Raw genomic sequence first — 18,995 nt, 5'->3', positions numbered from 1 at the left:
AAGGTGGCAACTAAAACTCACATCTGGGTGGATTGAGGCACCTGGAGAATCCAGTGTTGTCTGTTTGTATAAGGACCGCCACCCAGGCTCAAAGGGATCATAAGATTATTCATGCTAGAAACTTCCATGTGCAGCCGCAAGCTATTATGGGCTCTAGCATAGTTGATTAAGTTGTGTGAACTCTTACAGTGGTAGACTAGCAGATGTAGGGGATGTAGGTGTACCGGTCTACCCATCGTAAGGTGCTAACGCTTCTGAAAGACTGTGTCTCGGTCATCCGTTTCTCAAACATCATGTAGTGCGAGAATCAAGCGGAGGCGATCGAGTCTTGTGGGGAAAAGTGCACAAACCTCTGCAGAGTGTACAAACTAATCATGATTAGCCGTGTCCCCGGTTATGGACATCTTGAGTATCTAGTTCTTGGATTATCCCGTTGATCTCATCATGTTACTTAATTTAAATTTGATTTGGGTTAAATCACGTTCTTAATTGGGATTGAGATGCTGTCAACCATCTCAATGTTTCACAACCACCATGATAGTTAAATAAAATTTATTCCTTTGAAGTAGGGAAAAATTGGCTTTTCGCAAAAACATTATAACCATAGAGCTTTTCCACCAGCCATATATGCATGTAGTGATAGACTTTGTTCATCATTTCTCTATGGTGTGAATTTGCCAGCATATTCCATGTGCTGACCCGTTTTCGGGCTGCAACATTTCATGTTGCAGGATATCTTACGACGAGTAAGTGATACGTTAGGGTTACGATTTCTACACTCAACTTTGCGGTTGGTGTTGATGGGAATCCACAACCTTGTTACTTCCGCTATTTTGGATTGAGGTAATAGTATTTACGTTATTTTATACATGTGATTTACCTCTGTTATAAATCCTCGAGTACTGTGTGTGTCAGCATACCGATCCAGGGATGACACTTAAGCACAGAGACTTGATCCATTTGGGTCGGGTCGCTACAGCAGTAAAATAACACGAAGCTATTCTTTCCGTTCAATCTATCATAGAGTTCGTACTAGAATAACACCTTAAGACACAAATCAACCAAAACCCTAATGTCACCTAGATACTCCAATGTCACCTCAAGTATCCGTGGGTATGATTATACGATATGCATCACACATTCTCAGATTCATCTATTCAACCAACACAAAGAACTTCAAAGAGTGCCCCAAAGTTTCTACCGGGGAGTCAAGACGAAAATTGTGCCAACCCCTATGCATAAGTTCACAAGGTCACTGAACCCGCAATTTGATCACCAAAACATACACCAAGTAGATCACGTGAATATCGCATTGTCACCACAGATAAGCACATGCAAGACATACTTCAAGTGTTCTCAAATCCTTACAGACTCAATCCGATAAGATAACTTCAAAGGGAAAACTCAATCCATTACAAGAGAGTAGAGGGGGAGAAACATCATAAGATCCAACTATAATAGCAAAGCTCGCGATACATCAAGATCGTGCCAAATCAAGAACACGAGAGAGAGAGAGAGAGATCAAACACATAGCTACTGGTACATACCCTCAGCCCCGAGGGTGAACTACTCCCTCCTCGTCATGGAGAGCACCGGGATGATGAAGATGGCCACCGGTGAGGGATCCCCCCTCCGGCAGGGTGCCGGAACAGGGCCCCGATTGGTTTTTCGTGGCTACAGAGGCTTGCGGCGGCGGAACTCCCGATCTAGGTTTCTTTCTGGGGATTTCTATATTTATAGGAATTTTTGGCGTTGGTTTCACGTCAGGGGGGGTCTCCGAGTCGTCCATGAGATAGGGGCCCACGCCCAGGGGGGTAGGGCGCGCCCCCCACCCTCGTGGACAGCCTGGGACTCTTTTGGCCCAACTCTTTTACTCTGTGGGCCTGGTCCAAAAATAATCTCCGTCAATTTTCAGGTCAATTGAACTCCGTTTGGTTTTCCTTTTCTGCGATACTCAAAAACAAGGAAAAAACAAAAACTGGCACTGGGCTCTAGGTTAATAGGTTAGTCCCAAAAATCATATAAAATAGCATATAAATGCATATAAAACATCCTAGATGGATAATATAATAGCATGGAACAATCAAAAATTATAGATACGTTGGAGACGTATCAAGCATCCCCAAGCTTAATTCCTGCTCGTCCTCGAGTAGGTAAATGATAAAAACAGAATTTTTGATGTGGAATGCTACCTAACATAATTTTCAATGTAATTATCTTTATTGTGGCATGAATGTTTAGATCCGAAAGATTCAAGACAAAAGTTTAATATTGACATAAAAATAATAATACTTCAAGCATACTAACTAAGCAATTATGTCTTCTCAAAATAACATGACCAAAGAAAGCTCATCCCTACAAAATCATATAGTTAAGCCATGTTTTATTTTCATCACACAAAATGCTCTCATCATGCACAACCCCGATGACAAGCCAAGCAATTGTTTCATACTTTAGTAATCTCAAACTTTTTTCAACTTTCATGCAATACATGAGCGTGAGCCATGGACATAGCACTACGGGTGGAATAGAATATAATGATGGGGGTTGTGTGGAGAAGACAAAAAAGGAGAAAGTCTCACATTGACGTGGCTAATCAACGGGCTAGGGAGATGCCCATCACATTGACATGTCACTCTTGATTCATTGCCCATTGTTGGAATATACAAGCCAAGTTCTATAATGAAAAATCCCCACTAGTATATGAAAGTGACAAAATAAAAGACTCTCTATCATGAAGATTATGGTGCTACTTTGAAGCACAAGTGTGGAAAATGGATAGTAGCATTGTCCCTTTTTATTTTCTTCTTTTCCCCATTTTTTTATTTGGCCTCTTTTTTTATTTGGCCTTTTTTTCGGGACAATGCTCTATTAATGATGATAATCACACTTCTATTTATTTACAACTCAAAGACTACAACTCAATACTAGAACATAGTATGACTCTATATGAATGCCTCCAGCGGTGTACCGGGATGGGCAATGAATCAAGAGTGACATGTATGAAAAATTATGCATGGTGGCTTTGCCACAAATACAATGTCAACTACATGATCATGCAAGGCAAAATGACAATGATGAAGCGTGTCATAATAAACGGAACGGTGGAAAGTTGCATGGCAATATATCTCGGAATGGCTATGGAAATGCCATAATAGGTAGGTATGGTGGCTGTTTTGACGAAGATATAAGGAGGTTTATGTGTGATAGAGCGTATCATATCACTGGGTTTGGATGCACCGGCGAAGTTTGCACCAACTCTCGAGGTGAGAAAGGGCAATGCACGGTACCGAAGAGGCTAGCAATTGTGGAAGGTAAGAGTGCGTATAATCCATGGACTCAACATTAGTCATAAAGAACTCACATACTTATTGCAAAAATCTACAAGTCATCAAAACCAAGCACTACACACATGCTCCTAGGGGGATAGATTGGTAGGAAAAGACCATCGCTCGTCCCCGACCGCCACTCATAAGGAAAGCAATCAAAGAACACCTCATGCTTCAAATTTGTCACACAACAGTAACCATACGTGCATGCTACGGGACTTGCAAACCTCAACACAAGTATTTCTCAATTTCACAATTACTCAACTAGCACGACTCTAATATCACCATTTTTATATCTCAAAACAATTATCAAGTATCAAACTTCTCATAGTATTCAACGCACTTTATATGAAAGTTTTTATTATATCCCTCTTGGATGCCCATCATATTAGGACTAAATTCATAACAAAGGAAAATTACCATGCTGTTTAAGACTCTCAAAATAATATAAGTGAAGCATGAGAGTTCATCTATTTCTTCAAAATAAAACCACCGTCGTGCTCTAAAAAGATATAAGTGAAGCACTAGAGTAAACGACAAACTACCCCGAAAGATATAAGTGAAGATCAATGAGTAGTTGAATAATTATGTAACTATGTGAAGACTCTCTAACATTTAAGAATTTCAGATCTTGGGATATTATTCAAACAGCAAGCAAAATAAAAGAAAATAAAATGATGCTCCAAGCAAAACACATATCATGTGGTGAATAAAAATATAGCTCCAAGTAAGGTTACCGATGAACGAAGACGAAAGAGGGGATGCCATCCGGGGCATCCCCAAGCTTAGGCTCTTGGTTGTCCTTGAATATTACCTTGGGGTGCCTTGGGCATCCCCAAGCTTAGGTTCTTGCCACTCCTTATTCCATAGCCCATCTAATCTTTACCAAAACTTGAAAACTTCACAACACAAAACTTAACAGAAAACTCGTAAACTCCGTTAGTATAAGAAAATAAAACCACCACTTAGGTATTGTTGTGAACTCATTCTAAATTCATATAGGTATAATATCTACTGTATTCCAACTTCTCTATGGTTCATACCCTCCGATACTACTCATAGATTCATCAAAATAAGCAAATAACACAAGGAAAACAGAATCTGTCAAAAACAGAACAGTATGTAGTAATCTGTATCAAACGTATACTTCTGGAACTTCAGAAATTCTTAAATAAATTGGTGGACGTGAGGAATTTATCTATTAATCATCTGCAAAAATAATCAACCTAAAAGCACTCTCCAGTAAAAAATGGCAGCACATCTCGTGAGCGCTAAAGTTTCTGTTTTTTACAGCATGATCATAAAGACTTCACCCAAGTCTTCCCAAAGTTTCTACTTGGCACAAACACTAATTAAAACATAAAACCACATCTAACAAGAGGATATATAGATTATTTATTGCTAAACAGGAGCAAAAAGCAAGGAACAAAAATAATATTGGGTTGCCTCCCAACAAGCGCTAACGTTTAACGCCCCTAGCTAGGCATGATGATTTCAATGATGCTCACAAAAAAGATAAGAATTGAAACATAAAGAGAGCATCATGAAGAATATGACTAGCACATTTAAGTCTAACCCACTTCCTATGCATAGGGATTTTGTGAGCAAACAACTTATGGGAACAATAATCAACTAGCATAGGAAGGCAAAACAAGCATAACTTCAAAACTTTAAGCACATATAGAGGAAACTTGATATTATTGCAATTACTACAAGCATACATTCCTCCCTCATAATAATTTTCAGTAGAATCATGAATGAATTCAACAATATAACCAGCACCTAAAGCATTCTTTTCATGATCTACAAGCATAGAGAATTTACTACTCTCTACATAAGCAAAATTCTTCTCAAGAATAGTAGTGGGAGCAAACTCAACGAAATAACTATCATGTGAAGCATAATCCAATTGAAAATTAAAATAATTATGACAAGTTTCATGGTTATCTTTATTCTTTATAGCATACATGTCATCACAATAATTATCATAAATAGGAGGCATGCTTTCATCATAATAAATTTGCTCATCAAAACTTGGGGGACTAAACATATCATCCTCATCGAACATAGCATCCCCAAGCTTGTGGCTTTGCATATCATTAGCATCATGGGTATTCAAAGCATTCATACTAACAACATTGCAATCATGCTCATCATTCACATATTTTATGCCAAGCATTCTATGTAATTCTTCTTCTAGTACTTGAGCACAATTTTCCATCCCATCATTTTCACGTAAGACATTAAAAAGATGAAGCATATGAGGCAACCTTAATTCCATTTTTTTGTAGTTTTCTTTTATAGACTAAACTAGTGATAAAACAAGAAACTAATAGATTCTATTGCAAGATCTAAAGATATACCTTCAAGCACTCACCTCCCCGGCAACGGCGCCAGAAAAGAGCTTGATGTCTACTACGCAACCTTCTTCTTGTAGACGTTGTTGGGCCTCCAAGTGCAGAGGTTTATAGGACAGTAGCAAATTTCCCTCAAGTGGATGACCTAAGGTTTATGAATCCGTGGGAGGCGTAGGATGAAGATGGTCTCTCTCAAGCAACCCTGCAACCAAATAACAAAGAGTCTCTTGTGTCCCCAACACACCCAATACAATGGTAAATTGTATAGGTGCACTAGTTCGGCCAAGAGATGGTGATACAAGTGCAATATGGATGGTAGATATAGGTTTTTGTAATCAGAAATTATAAAAACAGCAAGGTAGCAAGCGATAAAAGTGAGCGTAAACGGTATTGCAAAGCTAGGAAACAAGGCCTAGGGTTCATACTTTCACTAGTGCAAGTTCTCTCAACAATAATAACATAATTGGATCATATAACTATCCCTCAACATGCAACAAAGAGTCACTCCAAAGTCACTAATAGCGGAGAACAAACAGAGAGATTATTGTAGGGTACAAAACCACCTCAAAGCTATCCTTTCTGATCGATCTATTCAAGAGTCCGTAGTAAAATAACACGAAGCTATTCTTTCCGTTCAATCTATCATAGAGTTCGTACTAGAATAACACCTTAAGACACAAATCAACCAAAACCCTTATGTCACCTAGATACTCCAATGTCACCTCAAGTATCCGTGGGTATGATTATACGATATGCATCACACAATCTCAGATTCATCTATTCAACCAACACAAAGAACTTCAAAGAGTGCCCCAAAGTTTCTACCGGAGAGTCAAGACGAAAAGTGTGCCAACCCCTATGCATAAGTTCACAAGGTCACTGAACCCGCAAGTTGATCACCAAAACATAAATCAAGTAGATCACGTGAATATCCCATTGTCACCACAGATAAGCACATGCAAGACATACATCAAGTGTTCTCAAATCCTTAAAGAATCAATCCGATAAGATAACTTCAAAGGGAAAACTCAATTCATTACAAGAGAGTAGAGGGGGAGAAACATCATAAGATCCAACTATAATAGAAAAGCTCGCGATACATCAAGATCGTGACAAATCAAGAACACGAGAGAGAGAGAGAGAGATCAAACACATAGCTACTGGTACATACCCTCAGCCCCGAGGGTGAACTACCCCCTCCTCGTCATGGAGAGCGCCGGGATGATGAAGATGGCCACCGGTGAGGGATCCCCCCTCCGGCAGGGTGCCGGAACAGGGTCCCGATTGGTTTTTCATGGCTACAGAGGCTTGTGGCAGCGGAACTCTCGATCTAGGTTTCTTTCTGGGGGTTTATGTATTTATAGGAATTTTTGGCATTGGTTTCACGTCAGGGGGGTCTCCGAGTCGTCCACGAGATAGGGGCCCACGCCCAGGGGGTAGGGCGCGCCCCCACCCTCGTGGATAGCCCGGGACTGTTCTGGCCCAACTCTTCTACTCCGTGGGCTTCTCCTGGTCCAAAAATAATTTCCGTCAATTGGACTTCGTTTGGTTTTCCTTTTCTGCGATACTCAAAAACATTGAAAAAACAAAAACTGGCACTGGGCTCTAGGTTAATAGGTTTGTCCCAAAAATCATATAAAATATCATATAAATGCATATAAAACATCCTAGATGGATAATATGATAGCATGGAACAATAAAAAATTATAGATACGTTGGAGACATATCAGCAACTCAAGTTTATATGCATTATCATTTATTTTCTCTAACACCTTAAATGGACCATCAACACGTGGCATTAGCTTTGATTTGCGCAAATCAAGAAATCTATCCTTACGCAAATGTAACCAAACAAGATCTCCAGGTGCAAAGACAACACGTTTTCTACCCTTATCTCCAGCAAGTTTCTATTCAGCATTTATATGCTCAATGTTCTTCTTAGTTAGCTCATGCATTTTTAAGATCAATTCAGCATGTTGTTTAGCATCAAAATTAACCTTCTCCGAAGAAGGAAGAGGCAACAAATCAATAGGTGCACGAGGAAGGAAACACTACACAATTTCAAAAGGGCACATCTTAGTAGTAGAATGGAATGAACGATTATAAGCAAATTCAATATGAGGCAAGAATTCTTCCCACAATTTCTTGTTATTCTTGAAAACAACCCTAAGCATAGTAGACAATGTTCTATTGACTACTTCAGTTTTCCATCAGTTTGGCGGTGACATGTAGTACTAAAAAGCAGTTTACGCCCCAACTTAGCCCATAAACATCTCCAAAACTGGCTAAGAAATTTAGTATCACGATCTGAAACAATTGTATTTGGCACACCATGCAAGCGAATAATTTCACGAAAGACAAATCAGCAACATTAGCAGCATCATCGCTTTTATGACATGGTATACAATGTGCCATTTTCGAGAACCTATCCACAACAACAAATATGCTATCCCTCCCCTTCTTTGTTTGAGGTAAACCTAAAACAAAGTCCATAGATATATCCTCCCAAGGAACACTAGGTACAAGGATAGGCATATATAAACCATGAGCATTGAGTCATGACTTAGCTTTTTGACATGTAGTGCAGCGAGCCACAAAACGCTCAACATCCCGTCTCATCTTTGGCCAAGAGAAATGTGTGGCAAGTATATCCTCTGTCTTCTTCACGCCAAAGTGTCCCATTAATCCTCCTCCATGCACCTCCCGCAACAACAAAAGACGAACGGAGCTAGCTGGAATGCATAGCTTGTTAGCACGAAACACAAATCCATTGTTAACGATGAACTTGTTCCATGTTCTCCCTTCCTTACAATTCTGCAATACATCTTTAAATTCAGCATCATGCACATATTGATCTTTGATGGTCTCCAAACCCAATATTTTAGAGTCAAGATGTGAAAGCATAGTATAACGACGAGACAATGCATCAACAATAACATTTTCTTTACCCTTCTTGTGTTTAATGACATAAGGAGAAGTCTCAATGAATTCAAACCATTTAGAATGTCTAAGGTTCAGTTTTGCTTGACTTTTAATGTGTTTCAAAGATTCATGATCAGAACGTATAACAAATTCTTTGGGCCATAAATAATGTTGCCATGTTTCTAAGGTCCGAGCAAAAGCATATAATTCTTTATCATAAGTAGAATAGTTCAAACTAGGCCCACTCATTTGTTCAGAAAAGTATGCAAAAGGTTTGCCATCTTGTAATAACACACCTCCTAATCCAATTCCACTAGCATCACATTCAAGCTCAAAAGTCTTATTAAAATCAGGAAGTTGGAGTAAAGGAGCATGTGTCAACTTATCTTTCAATACTGTGAATGCTTCTTCCTGTGCGGTACCCCAAACAAAAGGCACATCCTTCTTTGTAAGCTCATTGAGAGGTGTAGCAATCGTGCTGAAATCTTTCACAAAATGCCTATACACTACTGGAATTAGGAACTTTGCCGTCAGCCATTTCTTTGCCGCCAGCTAGCAGAAAACTGATGGCAAAGAAGCAGCTGACGGCAAAGAAACTGTTTGCCGTCAGCCCCATCTTTGACGTCAGCTAGCTGACGGCATAGAACCTTTGTCGTCCGCTACGGACGGCAAAGAGGCAGGGTGGGCCGATAGCGAGGGGCAGCTAACGGCCACTTTCTTTGCCGTAAGCTAGCTGATGGCAAAGAAACTTTGCTGTCCGCTAGCAGACGACAAAGAAAGTGGCCATTCTAACGTCCGTTAGCTAGGCTCTTTGCCGTCAGCTAGCGAACGACAAAGAGTTGTGCCCTATATGTAACATAACGCCCTCGCGCCGTGCCCCTCTCTCTCCCTCCGCTCATCCCAACCCCGCGCCGCCGCCCCACCCCGGCCGCCCCCCTCGCCGCGCCGCCCCGCCCCGCCACGCCGGGCCGCTCCGCCACTCCGCCCCGCCCCAGCCGCCCCACCCCGCCGCGCCCGGGCCTCCTCGTTGCCCCGGCCGCCCCGATAGGCCGCGCCGGCCCCACCCCGCCCCGGCCACCCTGCCCCGGCCGCCCCGCCGGCCCGCACCGCCTCGCTGCCCCGGCCGCTCCGCCCCGCCGCCCCGCCTCGCCGTCCCGGCCGCTCCAAGGTGAGACATTTTCATTTTTCTTCTTCTGTTTTTTAGATTTAGTTTAATTCGGTTTAGTATAATTTAGTTTAATTCGGTTTAGTATAATTTAGTTTATGTTTAGTTTAGTTTAGTTAGTTTACTTTAAGATTAGTTTAGTTTAGTTTAGGTCAAGTTTCTGGTTTAGTTTAGGTTTAGTTTAGTTAGTTTAGTTTAGGATTAGTTTAGGTCTAGTATAGTTAGTTTAGTTTAGGTTTAGTTTAGTTTACTTTAGGTTAAGTTTCTGGTTTATTTTGAACATGTGAAATTTGTAGTTATTTGTAGCCATATCTGAGACTGCGCTCCACCGGGCTGGTACTGGGAGGTTCTACCTTTCGGGGGGCGCAGGTTGGTGAGGAGCCAGCCCGTCATTGACCCGAACCTTATTTGGTGGCGGTCGCGTGGGCCAGTGATGGTGCCGAGGCTTTCGGACACCGCGGAGGTGGTACGTCACCGTGTCAGCGAGGAGGATGAGCACATCCGTCGCTACATGGTTGCGTTGGAGGGCATGTTCGACAATACCTGGCAGGTTCTTCAGGGATCTCATTGGAGCTATGATCTTGTGATGGTTCCTTCTCTTTGGGTGTCCACCGCCCGCACCGATACCCGTCGTTCGCTACGGTTCTAGCGGTATTAGTGATGCTATATGTATGATACTATTCGAGATGTATTAGTGATAATATTCGACGATGTACGGACTCAAGTGATTATGTAGTTTTGCTTATTGAATGCATGCTAATTTAGTTTACCCAGGGACGAGTGGGTTAGGGGGTTCCTCGGTGTCGATGGTACCCTGAATAGCAAGTATCATCAGTGCGAGATACATGTGGCCGTCGGTGTCAAATACTACATCCACGTCCCACAAGTGACACAGGGGTCTTGCATCCCGCAGCAATAGTTCTCGGCGTCGATGGCGGTCGAACACCATTGCGAATTTGTCTAGCAGTCTCTGAGATGACGATTGAAAGCTAAGTGTTGAAACTTGAAACACCCAAACTGACTCAAGTCGGTTTGGTTGTTCCAAATTTCAAAACTTGGCTTTAATCCTCATCGCAGAGGCTGCCAGACAAATTTGCCAAGGTGTTTGACCATCATCGGCCACCAGAACTATTGTTGCGGGACGCCGGGCGCCGGCGTCACTTGTGGGACGTGGATCTAATGTTCAACGCCGAGCGCCTCATGTATCTTGCACCGATGATACTTGCTATTTAGGGTTCTATCGACGCCGAGGAACTCCTAACCCGCTCGTCCTGTTGTAAATATTTAGTTAGGTTGACGGAATATACAATATTGCTACGAAACTCATCTTTCGATTTAAATGTGCAGTTTTTTCATCGCCGCGAGGGTCTAGTGTTCGACGAGCTCCGCCCCTGCGTTCGTGGGTTAGCACAAATGACATCTCCTCCCCCCTTGATTTGCTCTGTTCCGGTCTTCGTGCCGATGAAACTTGCTAGCTATAGGTGTATTCAATCATCAGTATGCGTGACCAGTATGTGTCTCCCGTTCGAAAGGGTTGCATCTATAAATATGCATGCATTTGCATATTTATAACGGTGATTCTTTCGAATCCAACGTTATCCATGGACAGCCTGAGTATGTGTAGATTGGATTCGTTTTCCCATATGCTCTGCTCCAGATCCGATGCAGAATTTCGTCAGTGCCTCCCTGTTGTTCTCCGGGTACACATGCTCTCTACTTATTGCCGAGACGTGTATCAGGAGAACAGCGGGGAGGTGCTGCCAAAATTTTGCGTCGGATCCGGAGCAGAGCATGGGAAAACAAACCCAATCTACACATACTCGGGTGGGATTAGGACCTATCTTTACCTATTAGCGTCTAGGTTGCATGGACGTACTAAAAGTGACAAACTCCATTAACTGATGAATATATACATGCTGATTTATATATATTTTTCTTATGTGTCTAGTAGCTAGGCAAGATGACTGATCGTGCGTGGATGTACACCGGTCACACTAGTCAGAAAGACATGACCACTGAATGGTTAACAAAAACCAAGGGGTTTCTGAGAGCCGCATTTGCAAATGGCCAGAGGATAACTTGGTGCCCCTGCGCCGGGTGCAACAATTGGCACAAGAGGACAAAGGATGAAATGGGCAAACACCTGTAGAAGTGGGGTTTAATGCCAGATTATACGGTGTGGACATTTCATGGCGAGTCTGCCCAATGTGCCAAAGCTAAGGTGCTTCCTCGTCGCACCGACGAGCATGGTACCGGGATGCAAGACATGGTGCAAAACTTTGATGATGCTCGGGACTCGGACGATGAGATGGAGGAATCTGCAAAGGCCTTCAATGAAATGTTGGAGTCTTCAAAACGTCCTCTCCATGAGCACACCAAGCTTTGTCAGCTGGATGCCATCTCACAAATAATGGCTCTGAAGGCTCAATTCAACTTGGGCACAGAATGCTATGACGCAATTATGACAATATTTGGACGTTTTCTACCCAAAGGCCATGTACTACCTGCAAACCTGTACCAGTCAGACAAAATTCTCCGTGCTCTTAAGATGCCCTATGAGAAGATACATGCCTGTGAGAAAGGAAGTGCCCTATTTAGGCTTCAGTATGCGGACTTGAACTATTGTCCCATTTGCAAGTCATCCAGGTATGTTGTGGTAGACAACGGTATGGGTGAGAAGACGCAGACCAAAATCCCCGTTAATGTTCCTCGGTATATGCCAATCGTACCAAGACTTCAACGTCTTTTCATGGTCGAAGAGACGACAAGACAGATGACATGGCACAAAACAGGCAAAAGAACCCAACTAGATGCAGATGGGAAGCTGATGATGGTGCACACATCGAACGGTGAAGCATGGAAGAGCTTCGATGCATTACATGATGACAAAGTAGCAGATCTGAGGCATCCTCGAGTCGGCATCAGCACGGATGGGTTCAGTGTGTTTGGTCTGACGGCAGCCCAATACAGTTGTTGGCCCATATTTGTCTTTCCACTCAATCTCCCCCCCGGACAGATTATGCAAAGAAAGAATATTTTCCTGACGTTCATAATTCTAGGCCCAACTATCCGGGGAAGAATATGAATGTGTACATGCAGCCGCTGAAGGACGAATTGCAAGAAGCCTGGGATAATGGGTTCAAGACAGACGACGCCTTTACCAAACGGAACTTCATAATGCGTGTCTGGTACATGTATTATGGAAGAGTTGAAGGAGATACCGAGTATTATGGAAGAGTTGAAGCAATTTATGAACTTCAATTCTATGGTGCAAACCCACCAAACGTCGTAGTCTTCAAATGTTATTGGTTCCAGCCAAAGGAGACTAGAAGGACTCATGAACATATAGGGCTAGTGGAAATCAATCAAAGCACCCATTTGGATGTTCCCGATGTCTATATTATGGCTCAACAGGCAACCCAAGTTTTCTATCTACTATGGGCCTATCAAAGTGATCCTAATCTCAAAGGTTGGGATGTCGTTTATGAAGTGCCGCCACGTGTTAGACCACCTCCCCCCCAATGAAGATGATTATGCACCTCACATTAACCCAAACACATACGAAGGAGAATTCTTCCAAGAAACGCGTCTTTCCAAAAAACGTTTCAAGAACCGCTCTACTTCACCCCAGAACATTGAAGTAGACAGCGACACTGAACCCGACTTCACCCCTTAGCCAGAACAAGAAGAGCCTGAACTAGAAGAGGTTACTACTGCGGATGACCTGTCAATGCTTGACAGATTATGTAGAGGTGGCCTTCCACATGATGATGATGCATTTATTAATGATGATGATGAGCACGTCATTACTGATAGTGATGATGATGATGCATTTATTGGTCCTGAAGCATTTATTGAACTAGATTATGACTAGGTATTCAATCTTTTATGTTGTACTTGATTTATATAGTTACTTGTATGATTGTATGATTTATATAGTTACTTGTATATTTTTCTTACTTTGTATGATTGTTTCGTATACATAGTGCCATGGACTTGATGTCCGTCCCCGTCGGCCCTCGCCCGCTTTATGATTCAGATGTGGTAAATTCTCTTTCATAACTATTTGTTGCATTTCTCATTTATGACAATTATGGCCATCAAGTTGACATAGAGATATTTTAATCTAGGAGGTATGTGAACCGGAATTTGAAACCGACCCTCTTGTCGAGAAGTTAAATTTAGTTGAAAAAGAAAATGAGTATTTGAAAGAAAAAATTAAAAGAATTGAAGAAGAGAAGATGACATTGGAGTTGTATGTTGCCGATGTCGTCGATGATCACAAGATGAAGATGAATGCAATGCGCTTGAAGATGGATGCAATGCACCTGAAGCTTAAGAAGATTAGAAAATATGCCATTGATAATGAGGCTTGGTATCATTATGCCGTTGGATCAATTGTTACCATAGTTGCGATCTTCATCGTATTTGTTGTGATGAGGATAAGTTTTCTCCAGTGTTTTGCTTAACAAATGCATACTTAGCTTACTTTCCTCCTAAATGGTATAACTACCTAAGTTAGACAAAAAATGAACTATACTTAGCTTTCTTTCCTCAAAAATGTCATGATAATCTTTGTTACCTCCAAAATGATATAGACCTACTTTCCTCGAAAATGACATAATAACCTTAGTAAGCTCCAAAATGACCTATTTACCTAGCTTAGCTCTAAAATGACCTACACTTAGCATTTTTTACCTAGCTTACCAATAAAATGGCATTTTTACCTACCTTGGTTAGAAGAAGAAGATAAAATAGAGGAGAGGCGAAAAAGAAAGAGAAGAAAAAAAATCTTCTTCTTCTTCTTCCTTTTCTTCTTCCTTTTCTTCTTCCTTTTCTTCTTCTTCTTCTTCTTCTTCTTTTTCTAGATAGTCTTCTTCTTCATCATCGTCATCATCATCATCATCATCATCTTCTTCTTCTTCTAACTTGCTTCTTTCCCAATTTGCAGATTTGCTTTAGATGAGGAAGCTTCCGTTGACGGAGTCTACTCTTCTCTTTATGCTTCCTTTTATTTTGATTTTGTACGATGAACAATGTCAAACTTGCTACCTATATATATATGTATGGATGAAACTATTTAATGCTTATTCTTGGATATGTTGGCTATGTATATGTGTTGGATGAAACCATTTGCTATGTATATGTGTTGGATGATCGTATCCATATGGCAGGGATATGATTTGGTATGTATATGTGTTGGTATGCTTGTCGAAAGTATTTTCATATGTGTATATATATATATGTGTGAAATTCTGTCAAATTGAATGATTTCAAGAAAAATAGAAAAAACAGGGGCTATATAGACTCTTTGCCGTCTGCTGGCGGACGGCAACGAGCTTTGCCATCAGCTAGCGGACGGCAAACATGCCACATGTCAGCTACCTGCGCAACCTGGGGCAGTAGGCTTCCTATTTTGTTGCTTTGCCGTCGGCCAGCGGACGGCAAAGAACGTTTAATATTTGCCGTCAGCCAGCTGACGGCAAAGCTACCAAATAGGCCAGGCACCCAGGTGCTGCCACGTGGCATGCTTGGCCGTCCGCTGGCGGCAATGATTCAATGCTATTTTCCATGTGCTGGAAGACGACAAAGATACAAAGGTCTTTGCCGTCCGCCAGCCGACGGCAATGCATGCCGTTAACCCCTCGGACCTAAACTGACACGTGCGTCGTCCAGGCTCTTTGCCATCGGCTGGCGGACGGCAAAGACCTTTGTATCTTTGCCGTCTGCCAGCAGACGGCAAAGAAGCCTTTGCCGTAGCCTGTTCAGCCGGAGGTGTTGCCGTCAGCTGGCTGACGGCAAAGGTCTTTGCCATCCGCCATGTGTGACTTTGCCATCCGCCATGACTGACGACAAAGTTCCTGATTCCTGTAGTGATAGAAACCAGCGAGTCCAAGAAAACTCCTCACTTCTGTGACTGTTTTGGGCCGCAGCCAACTCTCAATAGCTTCAATCTTGGCTTTATCAACTTCAATTCCCTGTGAAGTAACAACATAGCCAAGAAAAGATACTCGGTCGATGCAAAAGGTGCACTTCCCAAGGTTACCAAACAAACGTGCATCACATAAATCAATAAAAATTGCACGTAAATGTTCCAAATGTTCCTCCAAAGATCTGCTATAAATCAGTATATCATCAAAATAGACTACCACAAATCGTCCAATCAAAGCACGTAAACTTCGTTCATTAATCTCATGAAAGTACTAGGTGCATTAGTTAATCCAAAAGGCATGACTAACCAGTCATATAATCCAAACTTAGTTTTAAATGCTGTTTTCCATTCATCCCTAAATTTCATACGAATTTGATGGTATCCACTATGCAAATCAAATTCGGAGAATATTATAGAGCCACTCAATTCATCGAGCATATCATCTAGCCTAGGAATAGGATGACGATAACGAATAGTAATATTATTAATGCCTCTACCATCAGCACACATACGCGATGTACCATCCTTTTTCGGCACTAGAATAATAGGAACATCACAAGGAGTAAGGGATTCGCGTATATAACCTTTGTCGAGCAGCTCCTGGACTTGACGCATAATCAGCTTCGTCTCCTGTGGATAGGTACGGTATGGTGCACGGTTGGGTAGCGATGCACCGGGAATTAAGTCAAGCTGATGCCCAATCCCTCGAATAGGTGGTAATCCCGGTGGCACGTCTTGTGGAAAACGTCAGCAAACTCCTGCAAAATGTTAGTAACAGCAGGAGGCAAAGAGGAAGGCACGTCCTCGAATGAAAATAATGCCTCTTTGCACACAAAAGCATAGTTAACAGATTTGCTAAAATGTAGCTCATCAATATCAGATTTGACAAGTAAACATGAACTTTTCAATTTAATTTCAGAAGCAACACTAGATGGTTTATTATTTGGCTTCATTTGTTGCTCAAATTATTTTACCACAATCTGATTTTCACTCTTATTTTTCTCCTGTTTTGCTTTATTAGCTCTATTAATATCATCTTTCAAAATGGAATTAGGAGACATAGGAAGCAAAGTAATATGTTTATCCTTATGAACCAGAGTATGATGATTGTTTCTACCATGGTGTACATAATTTTTATCAAATTGCCATGGTCTACTAAGTAATAAGGAACACACTTGCATGGGTACCACATCACAATCGACATAATCAGCATATGTAGAGATACTAAAATGCACACGAACAGTACGTGTTACCTTAACCTTGCCGCTCTTGTTGAACCATTGGATGTAGTAAGGATGTGGAAGTGGTCTTGTGGTGAGAGATAGCTTCTCCACCATCTCCATGCTAGCCAAGTTGTTACAACTCCCTCCATCTACGATGACGCGAACAGAACGTTCCTTCACAACTCCCTTTGTATGGAACAAATTATGCCTCTGATTTTGCTCGGCTTGTGTAACCTGCACACTCAAAAAATGTCGAGCAACTAAACGTTCATACCTGTCAGCATCTTCAGCAGCCATGTATTGCGTCTCATGATCAGAATCATCTCCACCGTGTTCTTCACTTGTAATAAGAGCCAAAGTATCCTCATCATAGTCACTAGTGGAGTCATACCCACCATCCTCAGTAACAATCGTCACACGCTTAGATGGGCATTCTCTTGCATAATGACCTCCACCGTTGCAACAACAACACATAATATCATGTGTTTGCCCTGTTGATTCCATGGATGAAGAAGAGCTCTGTGCAGGCCCAAAAGGTCTGCTCTTGGCTGATAGTGGTGGTTGTGCCTGCTTTCTTGTATCACGGTTGGAGGTGGAAGCTGACGGAGGTGCTGGTGCAGCAGAACGTGTGGAAGTAGAGGATGGACGTGGTGTCCATGATGAAGGTCGACCTGCCGAAAAGTTAGTTCGTGCCAATGCCTGTTGATCCTGCACTTCACGTTCAGCTTTGCAAGCAAGATGGAATAAACGAGTGATATTATTATATTCCTTATGCTCTAGAATGGTCTGAATCTCTTTATTTAATCTACCCATAAACGTGCAAGCATAGCTTCATTATCCTCAGCAATACCACATCTCATCATACCAGTTTGTAATTCCGGATAATATTCTTCTATAGAATTTTTTCCTTGTCCCAAACGCTGCAATTTTTGAAGCAATTCACGTTGATAATATGGTGGAACCCAACGAGTACGCATAACATTTTTCAAAGCAGCCCAAGTAGCTGGAATAGGATATAATCTACAATGTTCAGACCACCAAACACATGCAAAACTAGTGAAAGCACAAATAGCAGCAGCAACACGTCTCTCCTCAGGATATTGTAAACATGTAAACCGTTGTTCAGTTTCTAACTCCCAAGCAAGATATATATCAGGAACATATCTACCCTCAAATGGTGGAATATGCAATTTTAGTTTAGGAAGATGGTCATAATCTCGTACCTCAGGTGGTGGTGTAGCCCTACCGTTGCGATGATATGCATGAGGACGACCTGTTGGACGTGGTGCCGGTGGTTGCACGCAGTTCTGATTTTGATAAACCTCATCCTCGTAATGGTCCCACCTCTGTAGTAGCAGCAGGAGATACAGAAGCATCAACAGTAGGTACAGCGGCACCAGAAGTTTGACCAGGCTCAAGGGGAACGCGCAGTGCTCGTCCCACTTGATTTGGAAGGCGATGTTGTTGTTGTAGTTGCTGTAGAGGTGCGGCAGGTGCCGCGGGCAGTGGTTGTGGAAGACGCGCGAGAAATTCATTAAACTTGTTATTGATTTTTTGAACGCCTTCTCAATGCCATATATCTTCTCCATGGCCTCTTCAAATCTGTTGAGCACATCCTCCACCTGTCCACTCATCATTTTCTGAAACTTATCATGAAGCTCCTTGTTCGTCAAGTTCTCCCAGTCAATCTCGTCGGCTTGTGATCCTGCCATGGTTAGCAGTAATAGAAACACACAAGAATATGATCCTACGGACTACTAACAAGTGGTGGTGGTGGGTGTCACAAATCCGTCAAGCAAATCTCAAATTCTTACCAGTTCTTACCCAACAGCAGGCGGTGATCGGCAACCGTTGTAGTCAAAACTCTGAAAGCTTGGAAAGAGTGATTACCAGGGAGAGTCAAACGCACGACATAGATGTATGTGGAGCTAGGAAGGCTTATAATATGGTAACAAAAAGGGTCAGCAATAATCAATTCAGAGATGCAAAGTTGAATGAACGCTCAACGACGGTACTATGCTGGTCCTAGGCTAGACCGTACTAGAGATGCGAGCCTAGAACACGAAC

At 42.0% G+C, this 18,995-nt stretch overlaps 1 protein-coding gene across 1 annotated transcript in view; it reads right to left on the bottom strand.

The window, feature by feature from the left end:
• The window catches only part of LOC123494924 (uncharacterized), a 42,463-nt gene extending 25,031 nt beyond the window's left edge, over window positions 1-17,432 (bottom strand). Inside the window, exon 1 of the mRNA XM_073504128.1 lies at window positions 16,852-17,432. Coding sequence (XP_073360229.1) covers window positions 16,852-17,432 — 581 coding nt within the window. The remainder of the gene's footprint in view (window positions 1-16,851) is intronic.
• Between the last annotated feature and the right edge of the window lie 1,563 nt (window positions 17,433-18,995).

This window comes from Aegilops tauschii, chromosome 7 (genome assembly GCF_002575655.3).
Source record: "Aegilops tauschii subsp. strangulata cultivar AL8/78 chromosome 7, Aet v6.0, whole genome shotgun sequence".
Taxonomy (NCBI): domain Eukaryota; kingdom Viridiplantae; phylum Streptophyta; class Magnoliopsida; order Poales; family Poaceae; genus Aegilops; species Aegilops tauschii.
The sequence above is the reverse complement of the archived record's forward strand: the minus strand, read 5'-3'. Positions and strand labels throughout refer to the sequence as shown.